Raw genomic sequence first — 17,295 nt, 5'->3', positions numbered from 1 at the left:
GACCACAATGGCCAGCTCTCATATTGGGAATGTTTCCATCAGATAGGCAGATTACAAAGAAAACATAAGGTTAAAGTGATCCTCATAAAGACGGTCGGTCTGACATAGACGAGGCGAGTTTTGACTGTGGAGGGCATTGCAGCAGCAAAAGCAGCAGAAGCAAGCAATGCATGCACATTGACAACTGGTTACACTGCACTTGTAGCGGTGGGGTGTTAAATATGGGGGCTCAGTGTACAGTCACCAGAATACACCTGATGATGGGCAGAAGACTATGGTCTGAAACCATGTGGCAGCAAGTTATTGACATACGGAAGCTCACTCGAAATTTTATGGAAGAATTTAGTGTGACACCGTGATAAATAAAAAAGAAGGCGGCTGGTAAGTTACCTCGCTGGTTTCGGAGGGTCGCCGGTGCGAGACGCCAGTGTGGAAGCCACTGTGTGGGCCCAGGCTGCAGGGGGGCGCCACAGAGAATCGCAGACCCCCGTGGTGGCCGGCCGGCCGGTGGCGACCCCACGCCCACCCACAGTGCCAGCGACGTTGCAACAGCTGCCGCGGCCGCCGCAACAGCGTTGCCAGCTCGCGCCGGAAGCGCGGGTGCGTCACTGCATACAGGAACGGGTCGAGGCACGAGGCTGTCTTGCAGAAGAGCGCTGGCAGCATCGAGCCCAGTGGCGAGATGGCGCCGTGGAGGCCCAGCACGCCCAGAAGCGACACCACTGCATACGGCGTCCACGACACGAACCACAGCCCCACCACTCCCGCCACCTGCCGGCCGAGCGAGGCATCTGCTACAACCCAGCCACCTCACCAGTTACTGCGCAGTGCATCTACACACGCATTCAGAAGTGTTGTATCACCCCAGTGTCTGGCCCAGATGTGTTGCTGTTGTGATGTTTGTAAACATACCCACAGTCATCACTAGCACTACCGATCGGTAGAACACTACAATCAAAAGATTTGCAGCATTTCAGTTAAAGTAAAGCATGTGCCTTGTGTAGCACTACATCGATCAGACTTTCTGGGCTCCCACTGATGATGAAGCAACTGGGACACATACATGAATATTTGGGTTGAAAGCAATGGAAAGGAAACTGGATGTGAAAGAGGTAGGAAGGAAATAATAACAATATTGCCAACTTAATTTGCAATGTCTAATTTGTGAATAGAGGTGGTTCGGCAGTGTTGCAAGACAGACACGTAGTCTCTCACGACCAACGTAACTTAAGACTTTATTAGCATTGTATGGTTATATAGACATATAGTTGAGAACAGTGTGATACTAATTATGGGAACATGGAGTTCATTAATTTGCTGAAAAATTAAAATCATTTGTGACTCTTAAAAGGAACGTAATTGTGGAGGCTCTCATGTTCTGCCAATAAAAAGCGACTGGCATCCTGTATAAGCAAACTGATGGGAAATTTAATCATTTCTAAAACAACAGTTCCTCGCTAAGAGTTTCTTACAGCCTCAAGATAACGGATTCACGACCTACGTGCAGTTTTCTGCGCAGGGGACAACAACTGTGGAAGACTGCAGGTTGGTGAACATTCCATAGAACTTATGCATTCCACTCGGGGAGGTGGGAGCAAATAGACACCTCACGTGTACTGCAGTCTTACTACAAATGAGATCAGTGACACGTCATCTGTGGTAACACAGAGCAAGTATGAAGAAGAGAAATATTTTTGAGGGAAGGGATTCATCATACGCACGTATATATCACCCTATCTCTTTTTCAACTTGCTGTACAGCTCTTTCTCTTGCATAAATGATAATTTTTTCTGAATTTGTGATTTTTTTTTTCTGCGCGTATGCGTCACATGTACCTATTTCCCTCGTATTTGTAGCGTGTCGAATTTTTTGTCTTAGAGGGAATGTATAAGTGACTTAATTATTCTAATTAGACAGAAAAGGAAAAATATAATGACCGAAACGTCACTCGAACCTGCGATTACCAGTCTCGAACGCTACCGAGGATTGTTGATGTATACCGCCCTTCACGGTAACGCCCGTGGACCGTGCACCTTTGTTTAAAAATTTCCATCGGTCGAGAGTCGAACCCGGGACGCACACTTGGCAGACAATCATTCTGCCACAGAACCACGCGGCCCATTTTATATTTTGGTGAATTATACACTCTGAGTAGACCTCAAAATCGATTTTCTTCAGAATCTTTGAGACTTGCTTCGGGGGAGTAATATTACAGCAGTGAAACTCATGTACGACAAAAAATGTACAAACTTTCCCGTTGTAAGCTAACTGCTGAGCTAAGCTGAGGCGAGTTACTGACGACTGCTGCGAGGCGCAGCTCGGTGCGGCGCTTGGCGGAGTGCGTGTGGCGGCCGTCGTGGCCCTGCGCGGCGTCGCCCTTGGCCCTGAGGGCGGCCCTGCAGATGGCGCAGTAGCAGTACGAGATGAGGGCCAGCGGCAGCAGCCACGCCGCCACGCCGAACGACACGATGTACGCCGTCGTCTCGCCCGTGCACTGCAACACACAGCGCGGGCGATATTTTTATCTCTGATATATCGATATCAAAATGGCATTGTCGAGTGCCGATATTTTTACATTACTGGCCATTAAAATTGCTACACCAAGAAGAAATGCAGATGATAAATTGGTCAAATATATTATACTAGAACTGATATGTGATTACATTTTTACGCAATTTGGGTGCATAGATCCTGAGAAACCAGTACCCAGAACAACAACATCTGGCCGTAATAACGGCCTCGATACGCCTGGGCATTGGGCGTATACAGACAGGTACAGCTGCCCCTGCAGCTTCAACACGATACCACAGTTAATCAAGAATAGTGACTGGCGTATTGTGACGAGTCAGCTGCTCGGCCACCATTGACCAGACGTTTTCAATTGGTGAGAGATCTGGAGAATGTGCTGGCCAGGGCAGCAGTCGAAGATCCAGAAAGGCCCGCACAGGACCTGCAACACGTGGTCGTGCATTATCCTACTGAAATGTAGGATTTCGCTGGGATTGAATGGACGGTAGAGCCACGGGTGGTAACACATCTGAAGTTTAACGTCCACTGTTCGAAGTGCCGCCAATGCGAACAAGAGGTGACCGAGACTTGTAACGCTTCCATAGTGCGTTCACCGCGATGTCGCCAAACACGGATGCGACCGTCATGATGCTGTATACGGAACCTGGATTCATCCGAAAAAATGACGTCTTGCCATTCCTGCACCCAGGTTCGTCGTTGAGTACACAATCGCAGGAGCTCCTGTCTGTGATGCAGCGTCAAGGATAACCGCAGCCATGGTCTCCGAGCTCATAGCCAATGCTGCTGCGAACATCGTCGAACTGTTCGTACAGATGGTTGTTGTCTTGCAAACGTCCCCATCTGTTGAATCAGGGATCGAGACGTGGCTGCACGATCCGTTACGGCCATGCGGATAAGATGCCTGTCATCTCGAGTGCTAGTGGTACGAGGCCGTTCGGATCCAGCACGGCGTTCTGTATTACCCTTCTGAACCCACCGATTCCATATTCTGCTAACAGTCATTGGATCTCGACCAACGCGAGCAGCATTGTCGCGATACGATAAACCGCAATCGCGAAAGGCTACAATCCGACCTTCATCGAAGTCGGAAACGTGATGGTACGCATATCTCCTCCTTACACGAGGCATCAAAACAACGTTTCACCAGGCAACGCCGGTCAACTGCTGTTTGTATGAGAAATCGGTTGGAAACTTTCCTCATGTCAGTACGTTGTACGTGAATGCTCTGAAAAGCTAATCATTTGCATATCACAGCATCTTCTTCCCATCGATTAAATTTCACGTCTGTAGCACTCATCTTCGTGGTGTAGCAATTTTAATGGCCAGTAGTGTACTTTATATTGTATATATTTCACGATTTTTGGCATACATTATCATATCGCTGGCTGGGTTGCCCCAGTGTCTGCATAATGCAGAGTCGAGCACGGGACACGTAGCCTAGGTTATGTTATGGGCAGCTACACATCTGAAAGCCATTATATGAAGGTTCAAGTGAAGCTGCAGGTACAATTATTGTGAAATAATAAGACGTGAAAATGAATGGATAGTAATTATATATGAGATGTACAACACAGGAACTCTCAGTGATAAATAACCTGAATTATCGTTTTCGCCTGCGAGAGCGCAGCATTGTAAATAACATCGCAGAAGTAAAGCTGTGAGGGCCGGGCGTGAGTCGTGCTTCGGTAGCTCAGATGGTGGACTACCTGCCCGCGAAAGGCAAAGGTCCCGAGTTCGAGTCTCGGTCGGGCACACAGTTTTAATCTGCCAGGAAGTTTCATATCAGCGCACACTCCGCTGCAGAGTGAAAATCTCATTCTGGAAACATCGCTAGCTTGTTAGCGTTCTGTGTTGTTTAACAATGTTGTCAATTCCGTGACTTTACTAATGATTTTTTCTATGATAGTAGTCTTGAATACGGAAGGAAACTGGGAACTGGTGATAAGCTCCTATTGCACCAAACGGCTGAGGTCATCGATCCCTAGACTTACACACTACTTAATCTAGCTTAAACTAACTTACGCTAAGAACAACACACACACACACACACACCCATTGTAAGTAGGCTGTTTAGGTTTTTATGTTGGTAACGCCACGTAGCGCTCTGTATGAAAATCACTGACTGTGCTATGTGCAATCTGTGGCTGGTTGGCATTGTTGGAATATTCACTATTGTAGTGTCGGGCAATTGGATGTGAACAGCGTGTAGCGTTGTGCAGTTGGAGGTGAGCCGCCAGCAGTGGTGGATGTGGGGAGAGTAATGGCAGGGTTTTGAGAGCGGACGATCTGGACGTGTGTCCGTCAGAAAAACGAAATTTGTAAGATCAGATGTCATGAACTGATATATGTATTATGACTTTTGAACACTATTAAGATTAATACATTGTTTGTTCTCCATCAAAATGTTTCATTTGCTAACTATGGCTATCAGTAGTTAGTGTCTTCAGTAGTCTTTTATTTAGCTGGCAGTATTGGCGCACGCTGTATTGCAGTAGTTGGAGTAACGAAGATTTTTGTGAGGTAAGTGATTCATGAAAGATATACATTATTGTTAGTCAGGGCCATTCTTTTGTAGGGATTATTGAAAGACAGATTGTGTTGCGCTAAAAAAAAAAAATATTGTGTGTCAGTTTACTGTTGATCAGTATAAGTAAAGAGAGAAATGTCTGAGTACGTTCAGTTTTGCTCAGGTGTTAGAAAATCAAATAACGTAAGAGGTTTACCAGCACTGTCATTATTAATTTTTCTAATGGGATGTTTCACCATGCCCGAAGGAGGACTCGATCCTCCGACGGGACGAGCCGCGCGAACCGTGGCAAGGCACCCAGACCACTCGGCTACCCCGCGTGGCTGAATACGGAAGGACATATTTTCAAAGGAGGTGTACTTCTATTGTTAAAAAAAGAAACGACAGCCGCCATTGCTGCGAGATATAAGAAAATATGCGCTTTTTAAGAAACTGCTTCAAGTTGCTCTTCTCGAAGGGTAGTTTCTTGGTTTTCCGTTTCGTGTCAGGTATGTATCCTCACACTAATTTCCCGAGTTTGGGTTTCTCTGTTTATCTTTTCTGAACTCTCACCGTCACACTCTGAAAGATCCTTTCTCGCAGCTAGGGTGCATCAGAATATAAGGAGGATATCACATTCATGTCGTGGGTTTCTTCTTTTAATATCCAAATGAATGTTGCGCATGAGTGCTATTCGTAACAAATAAACGTAAAGAAAAGGAAGGAAAGTTGCTTCTTCTGTGGTGGTAGCTTCTCACCATTTGGAAATGAAATTTACTTCGCAGCAACATGTAATCGCCAGTTTAAAATAAAGAAAGTAAAAGCAAAGCAAAGGTTTCTCCAACAAATTTCACAGCATTTCTCCTTTGAGTATTTATACACTCCTGGAAATGGAAAAAAGAACACATTGACACCGGTGTGTCAGACCCACCATACTTGCTCCGGACACTGCGAGAGGGCTGTACAAGCAATGATCACACGCACGGCACAGCGGACACACCAGGAACCGCGGTGTTGGCCGTCGAATGGCGCTAGCTGCGCAGCATTTGTGCACCGCCGCCGTCAGTGTCAGCCAGTTTGCCGTGGCATACGGAGCTCCATCGCAGTCTTTAACACTGGTAGCATGCCGCGACAGCGTGGACGTGAACCGTATGTGCAGTTGACGGACTTTGAGCGAGGGCGTATAGTGGGCATGCGGGAGGCCGGGTGGACGTACCGCCGAATTGCTCAACACGTGGGGCGTGAGGTCTCCACAGTACATCGATGTTGTCGCCAGTGGTCGGCGGAAGGTGCACGTGCCCGTCGACCTGGGACCGGACCGCAGCGACGCACGGATGCACGCCAAGACCGTAGGATCCTACGCAGTGCCGTAGGGGACCGCACCGCCAATTCCCAGCAAATTAGGGACACTGTTGCTCCTGGGGTATCGGCGAGGACCATTCGCAACCGTCTCCATGAAGCTGGGCTACGGTCCCGCACACCGTTAGGCCGTCTTCCGCTCACGCCCCAACATCGTGCAGCCCGCCTCCAGGGTTGTCGCGACAGGCGTGAATGGAGGGACGAATGGAGACGTGTCGTCTTCAGCGATGAGAGTCGCTCCTGCCTTGGTGCCAATGATGGTCGTATGCGTGTTTGGCGCCGTGCAGGTGAGCGCCACAATCAGGACTGCATACGACCGAGGCACACAGGGCCAACACCCGGCATCATGGTGTGGGGAGCGATCTCCTACACTGGCCGTACACCACTGGTGATCGTCGAGGGGACACTGAATAGTGCACGGTACATCCAAACCGTCATCGAACCCATCGTTCTACCATTCCTAGACCGGCAAGGGAACTTGCTGTTCCAACAGGACAATGCACGTCCGCATGTATCCCGTGCCACCCAACGTGCTCTAGAAGGTGTAAGTCAACTACCCTGGCCAGCAAGATCTCCGGATCTGTCCCCCATTGAGCATGTTTGGGACTGGATGAAGCGTCGTCTCACGCGGTCTGCACGTCCAGCACGAACGCTGGTCCAACTGAGGCTCCAGGTGGAAATGGCATGGCAAGCCGTTCCACAAGACTACATCCAGCATCTCTACGATCGTCTCCATGGGAGAATAGCAGCCTGCATTGCTGCGAAAGGTGGATATACACTGTACTAGTGCCGACATTGTGCATGCTCTGTTGCCTGTGTCTATGTGCCTGTGGTTCTGTCAGTGTGATCATGTGATGTATCTGACCCCAGGAATGTGTCAATAAAGTTTCCCCTTCCTGGGACAATGAATTCACGGTGTTCTTATTTCAATTTCCAGGAGTGTAGTTATCTTGACTGGCGTGTGTGCATGTGGCTTTGTCGCGCTTGCGCTCCTCAACTGTATGTAAGTTGCTTTTCTGAACATGAAGTAATACAACGTGGAATGACGCTTAGTTTTGGGGCAAAGTGCAAATAAGAAAGTTTTGGAACAACTGTTTATACTTAGGATGTTTTTTCAAATTATGATGTTGTTCCGTAATATAAAAAATGAATGCTTTGAGGTCTGCATGTTGTTCCGTGAGAATGCAGTACGCGCATTGTTCTTTGCGGCAGGGAACATGTGCCACTCCGGGTGCAACACATCGTCCATAGCGATCGCATTCTCTGTCGTCCTCTTAATAATCGATAACTCCTTCCTCGTCCAGTTCCACACCACGATGTTCTCTCTGTAGTGTCGGTAGCTGGACCGACACCGTGATGTTGATTGCTGAAAAGGAATGCTAAACTAACGCTGTGGCCGATAGTGCACGAACGGCAATACGCAGACGGGCGTGAAGTCTGGAACATGAGAACTTATGAATGAATAAGAAGAAAAGTATGTAGATGCTTTTTACTTAACTTTTATTTATTCCTTGGAATACATCTCTCTTGAATACTCGTAAGCTATAGGCACTGATACAAATGGCTCCTTGCTAGTTCGTAGCCATTAACTTCTGATGGCTATTCTGTCTCTCGGCTAATGAGAGAGAAAGGCTTCGTACAACTGGGCGATAGCTAGGTTCGCGTACAACTGGGCGGTAGCTTGGTTCTCGTACAACTGGGGTCGAGTCCACTCTCGTATCACGAGACCTGCCTTGGTGGTGGCGCTAGGTCTGCGATCACAGTGGCGACACGCGGGTCCGACATGTACTACATGGACCGCGGCCGATTTAAACTACCACCTAGCAAGTGTGGTGTCTGGCGGTGACACCACACTCTCTGCAAACGAAGGTGTGAGCCAGTGTGTCTATAAGGTGACAATGGTTACAATGTGGTGTAGGGCATAGTTTAATTTCATGCATCTTGTCGCCTGTGGTGATCTTTTCATTTACGATGTCATAATATAGCAGCTATGTCCGACGTAAGAATGGGGTTGGTGATGTTCGCACATATACGTTTCCATGTTTTATCCGGGTGTTTCTTTTCGATCGGATTTCATTGCTGTCTCTTTGTCGTTCAACTTAAAGTGTAAAGGTACTAAAATGTTGAGGCAACTGGTGCAGGCAGCGGATTTCCGTGAAGTAGACGAGGATGTTTCGCAGCTGTTGGTTGACGTGCCCAGTGTTCATTGGCGGCCTCACATCCTGATGTATTAAGGGGGTGAATAGACTCTTGGATATCCCTATCTGATTGCTGCTGATTATTTTGGATGTTCTATTTATGAAGACCGCAGGACACTGAGTGCGCACGTTGTTTTTACCTAGCCCACCTGCATGGCGAGACAGTGTTATCATGTGAACTGGAATTTTGAAGATATTTCATCTCCAAGGAAATCAATACATGGCAAGAAGAAGATTGTAAGCAGTCGGTGACACGGTGACACGATGGCGATATAAACAGGCGGACCTGCGATATGAGTTATCTGCTGGTGAAATGTGTGAGAGATTTTTGGGATTTGTTAATGTCATTGAGAACTAAAGTGCTGCTAGTTTAGTAGGCATCTGTCTGACAGCATTAGTGAATTTCATTGTGGTAGAAGACTTGTAGTGGCAACGGCCTTGCCACAGTGGCTACACCGGTTCACGTGAGATCACCGAAGTTAAGCACTGTCATATGTGGCCGGCACTTGGATGGGTGACCATCCAGGCTGCCATGCACTGTTGCTATTTTTCGGTGTGCACTCAGCCTCGTGATGCCAATTGAGGAGCTACTCGACCGAATAGTAGCGGCTTCGGTCAAGAATACCATCATAACGACCTGGAGGGCGGTGTGCTGACCCCACGCCCCACCTATCAGCATCCTCCATGGAGGATGACACGGCGGTCGGATGGTCCCGGTAGGCCACTCGTGGCCTGAAGACGGAGTGCTTAGAAGACTTGTAGCTCTGACATAGGATGGCTGTGCCGCCATGGCTGTGCCATCATGGCTGGGTAACATAATGGGGTAAAAAACTTATAAGAGGCAAATATCCCTCACTTCTCTTCGTACATTGCCATCCTTATAAATTGAATTTAGTACTGAAACTGTCTATTGAACATATACAGGAGAGCAAAATATTTTTGCAGACAGTTTCTGGTTGTGTTTCTTTTTTATCCAAATCACCTAAAAATGCAACTCATTGGATGAACTGATCAAGAACCGTTTTCCTTCTATCCAGTACCAGATCGTTATACAACACAAGATTAATCGAGCTAGTGGTGAACTATAACACTCAGCTCGAAGAACATTTCAAGTCTATGAAAGATGATCTTAATCAGAGGTATGGCGAAACACAGGCGTGTGCCAAAGGCTTTTAACTCACGCTTAAGCAATTTAGTTTCAATTTCTTAATTTATGTTTCTTTGTGTATACTTCCGTAGTCAGTACCTCTTTTCAAAATACTGAAAGCTAAATTCTCTGACTTCGAATGCTGTTTCAAGAAAGTTGACCGGTTTAAGACTGAGTTACAGGAACTTCGTGGTAAATTTGAAGAAATGTGGTCTAAAACCGAGACGGAAGAAAGCAAAGTGAGCTTCCAAAAAAAAGAAGCAATGGAATGACGTGACTCACAGAGAAGTACCGTACCGTGCCTTGTTTTGTGAAATTGTTGATGCTCCCTCGCGTCTGTTCACTGGCAGGTGGGCTGAGTTGGATAATCTGGAGTTTCTTTCACTTATGAATTGTGAAAAGTATGGTCAATAAACAGACAACTTCCCTGTGGCTGCCCCTACTGCAGACAGTTTGATATCCCTCTACTAAGGACGGAACTATCTGTGATAACATACTTCATAGGAATTCTAGAACAAGCTAGTATTTAGACAGAGTCAATACCTCACCTCCCTGGTCTCAGTGTAACAGTACCTGAAGCATCAGGACTAATGAAATTAATTGTAACCATTCCAGCAACCAGAGCTTCAACAGAAAGATCATTTTCGGTGTTGAAGAGAATCAAAACTTATCTTCGAAATGCACTGTCGCAGACCAGACTTTATCAACTGGCTTTGTTGTTCATTGAAAAACGATTTCCCCGTCCGCGAAACAACAAGTGTTATTCTACAACTACTTAATTGAAGTTTTAGACAAGGAAGATTGTAGAATTTACATCAAATAGAAATAAAACTGTGAGCATGGTGTGGGGTGGCGGGTTATATAATTGTGAATAAAATGTTTTGTATTTATGCTGTTTGATGCCATTCTCATCACTGGCTCTCTAACTACAATATTGGCAACCAGAAAGTGATTAGCAAAACGTGAAGGCTGTAATTAGAATTCCTAGTGCCCACTTCATCTGAGAAATACATTTATAGCTACAGCTTATAGCTCTGAGGATTGGGAGATTGTCTGGGATTCATAATCAAAAACGATTCTCTCTAAAATGTTCACTATATTCTGAAAGTCACAGACCAAAAAAGAATCCAGACAATCCAACTACCAGAGCAGTTCAGAGTCTAATGCACTGATGCCACTATAACTGTTCAAATTAAATGTTTAAGTGAATGGTCGCCATAATTTGATGATAATGTTCATCAAACACCACGCTAAATAATGGTAGAATGTGTGTCCCGCGGCGGTACGTGAAAATACAACATATGCAAACTGAAGATAGATCATTAAAGTCATCCCAGAATTAACACTTCACTTGAAAACGATTTCATGGTTACGCGTATCCCGAGTAACTTATTACGGCATCCGAGGCTGTTTATAGTAATGATACCGAGGCGACGCGACTCCCGGCACAGGTGGTGCGCTAATCAGCATCTGGAGAGAACTGGGGCCTTTCTTTCTCATGCAGCGGTCTTGTATATAAAGCCGCGGTGCGGACGGCTAAGGGAACGCCTGATCAAATCTGCTCTCCCGACTAGCCGCTGGGCTAGTAATGCTCCACTTTAAGTTATCGAATAAATCATTGCTTCCTTTGCTGATGGCCGATGAAGCTCTCAATTTAAATGTGCAATCAGCACACAGGTAAGTAATCATAATAACAGTCTGACGTGGCTAAGTCAAATATTTTGGGCGAGATAATTAATTTAATTACACTACATGCAGTAGACGAGCTCTGAGCTTGCTCTTTGGAGATACGCTATAGCTATGGTTTTATAGTTGTTCGGTTGAAACTTCTCACATCTTTATGATTATAGCGGATCTCCCTTCTACTTAAATTTAAACATCCTAGCTTTATTTATTCGCCTACTTAATCTATCTTGCTTCCTTAATTTCTAAGACAAAAACCAGAAAATCATGAATTTCTACCAAAATTTTAATTTGTGAGATCCAGAATACTGTTTCTACTAAATTATTATGAAAAAGGAATCTAAATATAAATTTTTAAGTTTCTACCTCTTTTCTGTTGCGCCAATGATTTTTACAGAAAAACGTCCAAATTTCGAAAATGGTTAAAGTTATTGAACTGATATTCAACATATATTGATTTAGTATTACTCCGGACATGCTAGAAACGTTTCAGGTTATTTACTTGATTTTTAAAGTATTGCGCAACATTTATGACGTCAGAGCTAGTTACAGCGGACTAGACTGGCACACAGTGGAAAGACTGATGTGAATTTTATACGGCGTGAGTAGGCTGCTTCCCTACAACGGGAACTTTTAATATTATCCTTATTTATGTAGACACAATAACGGTTATTTTCCGAGTATCTGGTATCGCTCAGTAGGCCTAATCTCTACGAGGTTGGGCCTTACACTTTAATAGACGGCATACGACATTATTCAATGTAAGATGGGGGCGTGATGCGACGCAGTAACGAATAATAATAAACAATAACATAATAATAATAATAATAACTATGACAATAATAATGATAATAAATAGAATAACAATCCTGTTAACTGGATAGCTGTAAACAATAGCTATAATAATAACAATGGCAATAATAATAATTACAACAACAATACTGATACTTTTAACAATGCTTTAAAAGCGATTACAGCTACGAATACCTCATGCCTTGCCACTCCAATCTACAGTGGCATGCAAAACTTAAATTCGAAAGTAACTGCCGCCTCATTGTCACTGTGAAGTATCATAGCTCGAAAAAACTTGTGCCATACATAGAAAGAATTGCCACAGTATAGTGCAGAAGGTAACTGCAAGAAATACGAAGTGAGACGTACACAAATGACTCCTCTGTTCAAAGACAATAATTACAATGAAGTCGCTGCGATTCATAATGGTCCCCTGGACATTACAAAAGGGGGCTCATGGGTCTTAATGGAATGTGTTGTAGCAAATTATTACGAGTCATCCCATCCTGCATTGAAGTACACGATCTAAGAGCGTCTCATCACATTCCCGGAGAGAGCAGTCTTTTTTTAAAAATAAATAATGAGAACTTCACTAGTTACTTAATTTTTGCTGCTTACCAGGAAGCGTTTCGAGAATTCACTTCCATTTTGAAATGCATTTGTTAAATGAATACGTTTGGTGAAGTTTGTATGTGTGATTTTCTGTCTCTCTTGCGTCTTTTCGAGGTTAGACTGCAATCGAAAAATCGACCAAAAAGAATTTTTGAGGGTTTTTAAATGCTAATGTTAAAAATGATACTTTTGTTTGTTAACTTACAGGTATTGTGCCTTCTCCATTGTACAAAATATCACAGACTTGCAAATCATCAGTTACACTGCTCGTTTACAGTACATGCAGGTAATATACTATGACACTGTGGCTTAACAATGAGTTCCTACGCAGTCCGAGTTGTTACAGTGATATTACGTGTGTATATAAGGTTGCATATAATAAAATGTACTTTTTATCCCTATTGACTGCTAAATTATCTATTATATTTTTCTTTCTAATGAGAAAATGTATATATGTATGAAAACCGGCGGAAACATTTGAAGAAATTAACTGATTCACTGTCTAGCTTGTCACTGAGAATTTTTCTCTTTGCTTTTTGTAGTGCACGAGAATTTCAGGTTCGTTCATTAAATCCATTGTATAAGATTTTTGGAAGTGGTGGAGTATCTTAAGACCATCTATGTTTTCGAATGGGTTACCAGTGTTTTTTGTGTGTTGATTTAGTAAATTAGTTGTGTTTGTAACAGTTGATGTGTTCAAGGTATCTAATTTGAAAATTCCTGCCAGTTTTTCCTATATAGTAGCTTGAGCAAGTCTTACAAGTTATTTTGTATATACTTGGCTTTTATTGATACTACAACAGTACTGAAAAGATCCCAGATCATTACCTTCAGTACTTTTGGAGATTCAAAATTTTAGTTAAAAACCACAATAAATTGTCTGGTACCACAGAACAAAGCTAAGGCTTCTAAATGATTCACTTATAATATTGTTCGAGGCCACAAAAACGGTCAGTTCATAGTAATTATTTTTGTAGACTTTTCTTTCGTGTCAATACAATAGCTGCTGATATAATTATGTTTCGCTGTGTGAGAGTTGTGGAGAAAGTAAGAGAATGTATGGAAGCCATAAGTGATGTGTGCATGTTTTATGTTATTAAAACTATGTAAAATGTTAGCGGAAGAAATTCTTGTACGACCATGAGACGTATGTCCTAGTGTGCACGTTTTTGTATAAAAGCAGCCAGAAGAGAAATTCGAGTTTAAATCAAATAGTAATTCATTTCTGTGGCTAAGTTATGCTTTAATTTATTTAAATTAAATTTGGTTTCGCAAATAGAGAATTCCTTTTATAAATTGCTCTCTGTAATGCCACTGGAGGGCTTAGGAATTACCGAGAGTATATGAGTGTCCGATTGGCTGCCCAAATTACGCGCCAATAGGAATTAAGCTTTTCCCGCGATTTGTGGTAGTGCATCGTGCTGCGTTTCTGAATGTATCTCTGGGAATCGTTTTGTAGTTTATTTTTCTACAAACCAATGTGGTACCGCTGCACGCGAGTTTTTGTTTCAAGGTGAAAGAAATCTTACATCCTATCGGTTCTTTTAACGAATTTGTGAAGCGGCTTTAGTTTTGAACGTTATGGTGAAGGTCTGGAAGGTGTTTGCAAGTGGGATTTTTGTACATACTTAAACTCCGTGTGGCGTGTTTCGTAAATATCATGAAACGTTATGGCGAGTAGTACTTCTTTTTAATAAGCCCACCGAACGACTTGATGTAGTAACTCGCAAACAGCTGCGGTTCGGTGACTACACAGAAAGTTACACTGAAGCGCCAAAGAAACGTATAGGCATGCGTATTCAAATACAGAGGTATGTAAACAGGCAGGATACGGTGCTGCGGTCGGCAACGTCTATATAAGTGAAGTGTCTGGCGCAGTTGTTATATCGGTTACTGCTACTACAACGGCCGGTTATAAAAATTAAAGTGAATTTGAGCGTAGTATTACAGTCGGCGCAGGATCGATGGGACACAGCGTCTCCGAGGTAGCGATGAAGTGGGGATTTACTCGTGCGACCATTCCATGAGTGTACCGTGAATATCAGGAATCCGGTAAAACATCAAATCTCCGACATCGCTGCGGCCGGAAAGAGATCCTGCAAGAAGGGGACCAACGACGACTAAAGAGAATCGCTCAACGTGACAGAAGTGCAACCCTTCCGCAAATTGCTGCAGATTTCAATGCTGGGCCATCAACAAGTGTCAGTGTGCGAACCATTCAACGAATCATCATCGATATGGGCTTTCGGAGCCGAAGGCCCCCTCGGGTACCCTTGATGACTGCACGATACAAATCTTAACGCCTAGCCTGGACCCGTCAATACCGACATTGGACTGTTGATGACTGGAAACATGTTGACTGGTCGGACGAGTCTCGTTCCAAATTGTATCGAGCGGATGGACGCATACAGGTATGGAGACAACCTCATGAATCCATGGACCCAGCATGTCAGCGGGGCCTGTTTAAGCTGATAGAGGCTCCGTAATGGTATGTGGTGTTTGCAGTTCGAGTGTTATGGGACCTCTGACACCTCTAGATACGACCCTGACAGGTGACACGTACGTTACCATCCTGTCTGATCACGTGCATCCAAACATGTCCATTGTGCATTCCGACGGACTTGGGCAATTCCAGCAGGACAATGCGACACCCCACACGCCCAGAATCGCTACAGAGTGGCTCCAGGAACACTCTTCTGAGTTTAAACACTTCCGCGGGCCACCAGATTCCCCAGACATGAACATTGTTGAGCATATCTGGAATGCCTGCGACGTGCTCTTCAGAGGAGATCTCCATCCACTCGTACTCTTACGGATTTATGGACAGCCCTGCAGAATTCATGGTGTCAATTCCCTACAGCAATACTTCAGACATTAGTCGAGTCCACGCCACGTCGCGTTGCGGCACTTCCGCGTGTTCGCGGGGGCGCCACTCAGTATTGGCTCTTCACTGTAGGTGGACTGAACTGTTCGTGTTGATAACTTATAACCCGCCCCGCCGCACTGTGATCTCCACGGACGGCGACGTATCGTCTGCAATGTGCTGCCTTTCTGGGCACAAGGTTGATATATAGTTACTGTGGCAGGGCGGTTCGTTCCTTCACCAGCGGAGTTGGCAGCTGCCTGATGGCCGTTGGAGCACGTGACCTGCTGTAATACGTCTCCCCATTTCATAACACACGTGTTCGATTGTATCGATGGTATTTAAGTTGGGGGAAAGGGTAGGCCAGTCAAGTCGCTGAACGTCCTCTCGTTCCAAGAGATTCTTCACCTGCTGTTACCGATGCAGTCACGCATTGTCATCCATAGACTGCCTTAATTATTTTAAAGAGATCCGCTTCACTTGTACTAATGATTACTCAAATCAAGACTGGTTATGGAATGTTAAAGTCTCATCTTGAGCTGTATAAGACTGCAACATTCAAAGGAGAGGAGGGAAGAAATATAATGCAAAATAACTGTAAAAACCAGAGGAGCAGACCACTGAAACAAGGAGACTCATTTATTATCGCGTGGTTACAATTAAACTTTCTCTCTTTAACACCTTACAATACGGAAAGTAATTACCATACGATTATCAAACTTGGTAGCATTAACGTCAAGGACACGGGGAAGAAAAATAATGCAAAATCAGTTGAACTGAAACACTTTTAACGTACTACTACGGTAAATGATATCATTGCATACCGGTGCCTGTACTGCTACAAAAGGGGCTCAGTCTGACGCCCATCAGTGTTCAGAAGAGTCTGAAAGCGCAGGATTGCATTCTGCACAGCAGAACGAAGCATGTCCGTAGTTACGCTGGCTTCCTCTCTTGATATGCTGCGCTTCAGATCATCACATGTGTGAATGTTTCCCTAGTAAACCCTGTCCTTCAGGTAGACCCACAACCAGAAATCAGGTTATCGGGCCAGCCAAGCATTTGGAAACGATCTGTTGATAATTCGATCGCTTTCAAGTGTGTTTCGGTGAAAAGGTAAACTTCATGAGCGATGTGCGGTGGGGCTCCATCTTACATGAAAACTGTAGATTTCAATCCGTCTCTGTCCATTAGGGCGGGTACGACATGCTGGCGAAGCACATCGCAACAACGCTGCCCAGTCACAATGCACGTCTTTGATCCTTGAGCGCCAACCTGTTCAAAAACAAATGGGCCAATGATGAACATAGCCGCGAAGCCACACCGTGCAGTGACACGTTCTCCATACAGAGGAACTTCACGCACAGTGACTGCAGATGCAGACCCCCTCACTTCGCAATTCTGTGTGTTCACCTCACCTGTCAGAGAAAATTGAGCTTCCTTTGTCCATAGGATGGTCCGGGGCCGGCCCTCGTCAACTTCAGTCCTTGCGAGGAAGTGGAGAGCGAAGTCAACACATTGTGCATCCTGCGGTGCAAGCTGCTGTTCGATATGGATCTTGTACAGATACCATTTGAGAATGGTTTGAAGTACCTTCCGTACAGTGGAC

General features: G+C 44.8%; 1 protein-coding gene across 1 annotated transcript in view; it reads right to left on the bottom strand.

Annotated features, from left to right (window-relative positions):
• The window catches only part of LOC124778201 (opsin, ultraviolet-sensitive-like), a 169,774-nt gene that overhangs the window by 12,258 nt on the left and 140,221 nt on the right, over positions 1–17,295 (bottom strand). Inside the window, exons 4-5 of the mRNA XM_047253628.1 lie at positions 2,300–2,494; positions 391–771 (exon numbers count right to left, since the gene is read on the bottom strand). Of these exons, the coding sequence (XP_047109584.1) occupies positions 391–771; positions 2,300–2,494 (576 nt within the window). The remainder of the gene's footprint in view (positions 1–390; positions 772–2,299; positions 2,495–17,295) is intronic.

This window comes from Schistocerca piceifrons, chromosome 1, assembly GCF_021461385.2.
Source record: "Schistocerca piceifrons isolate TAMUIC-IGC-003096 chromosome 1, iqSchPice1.1, whole genome shotgun sequence".
NCBI lineage: Eukaryota > Metazoa > Arthropoda > Insecta > Orthoptera > Acrididae > Schistocerca > Schistocerca piceifrons.
This window is presented reverse-complemented; position numbering and strand designations above follow the sequence as displayed.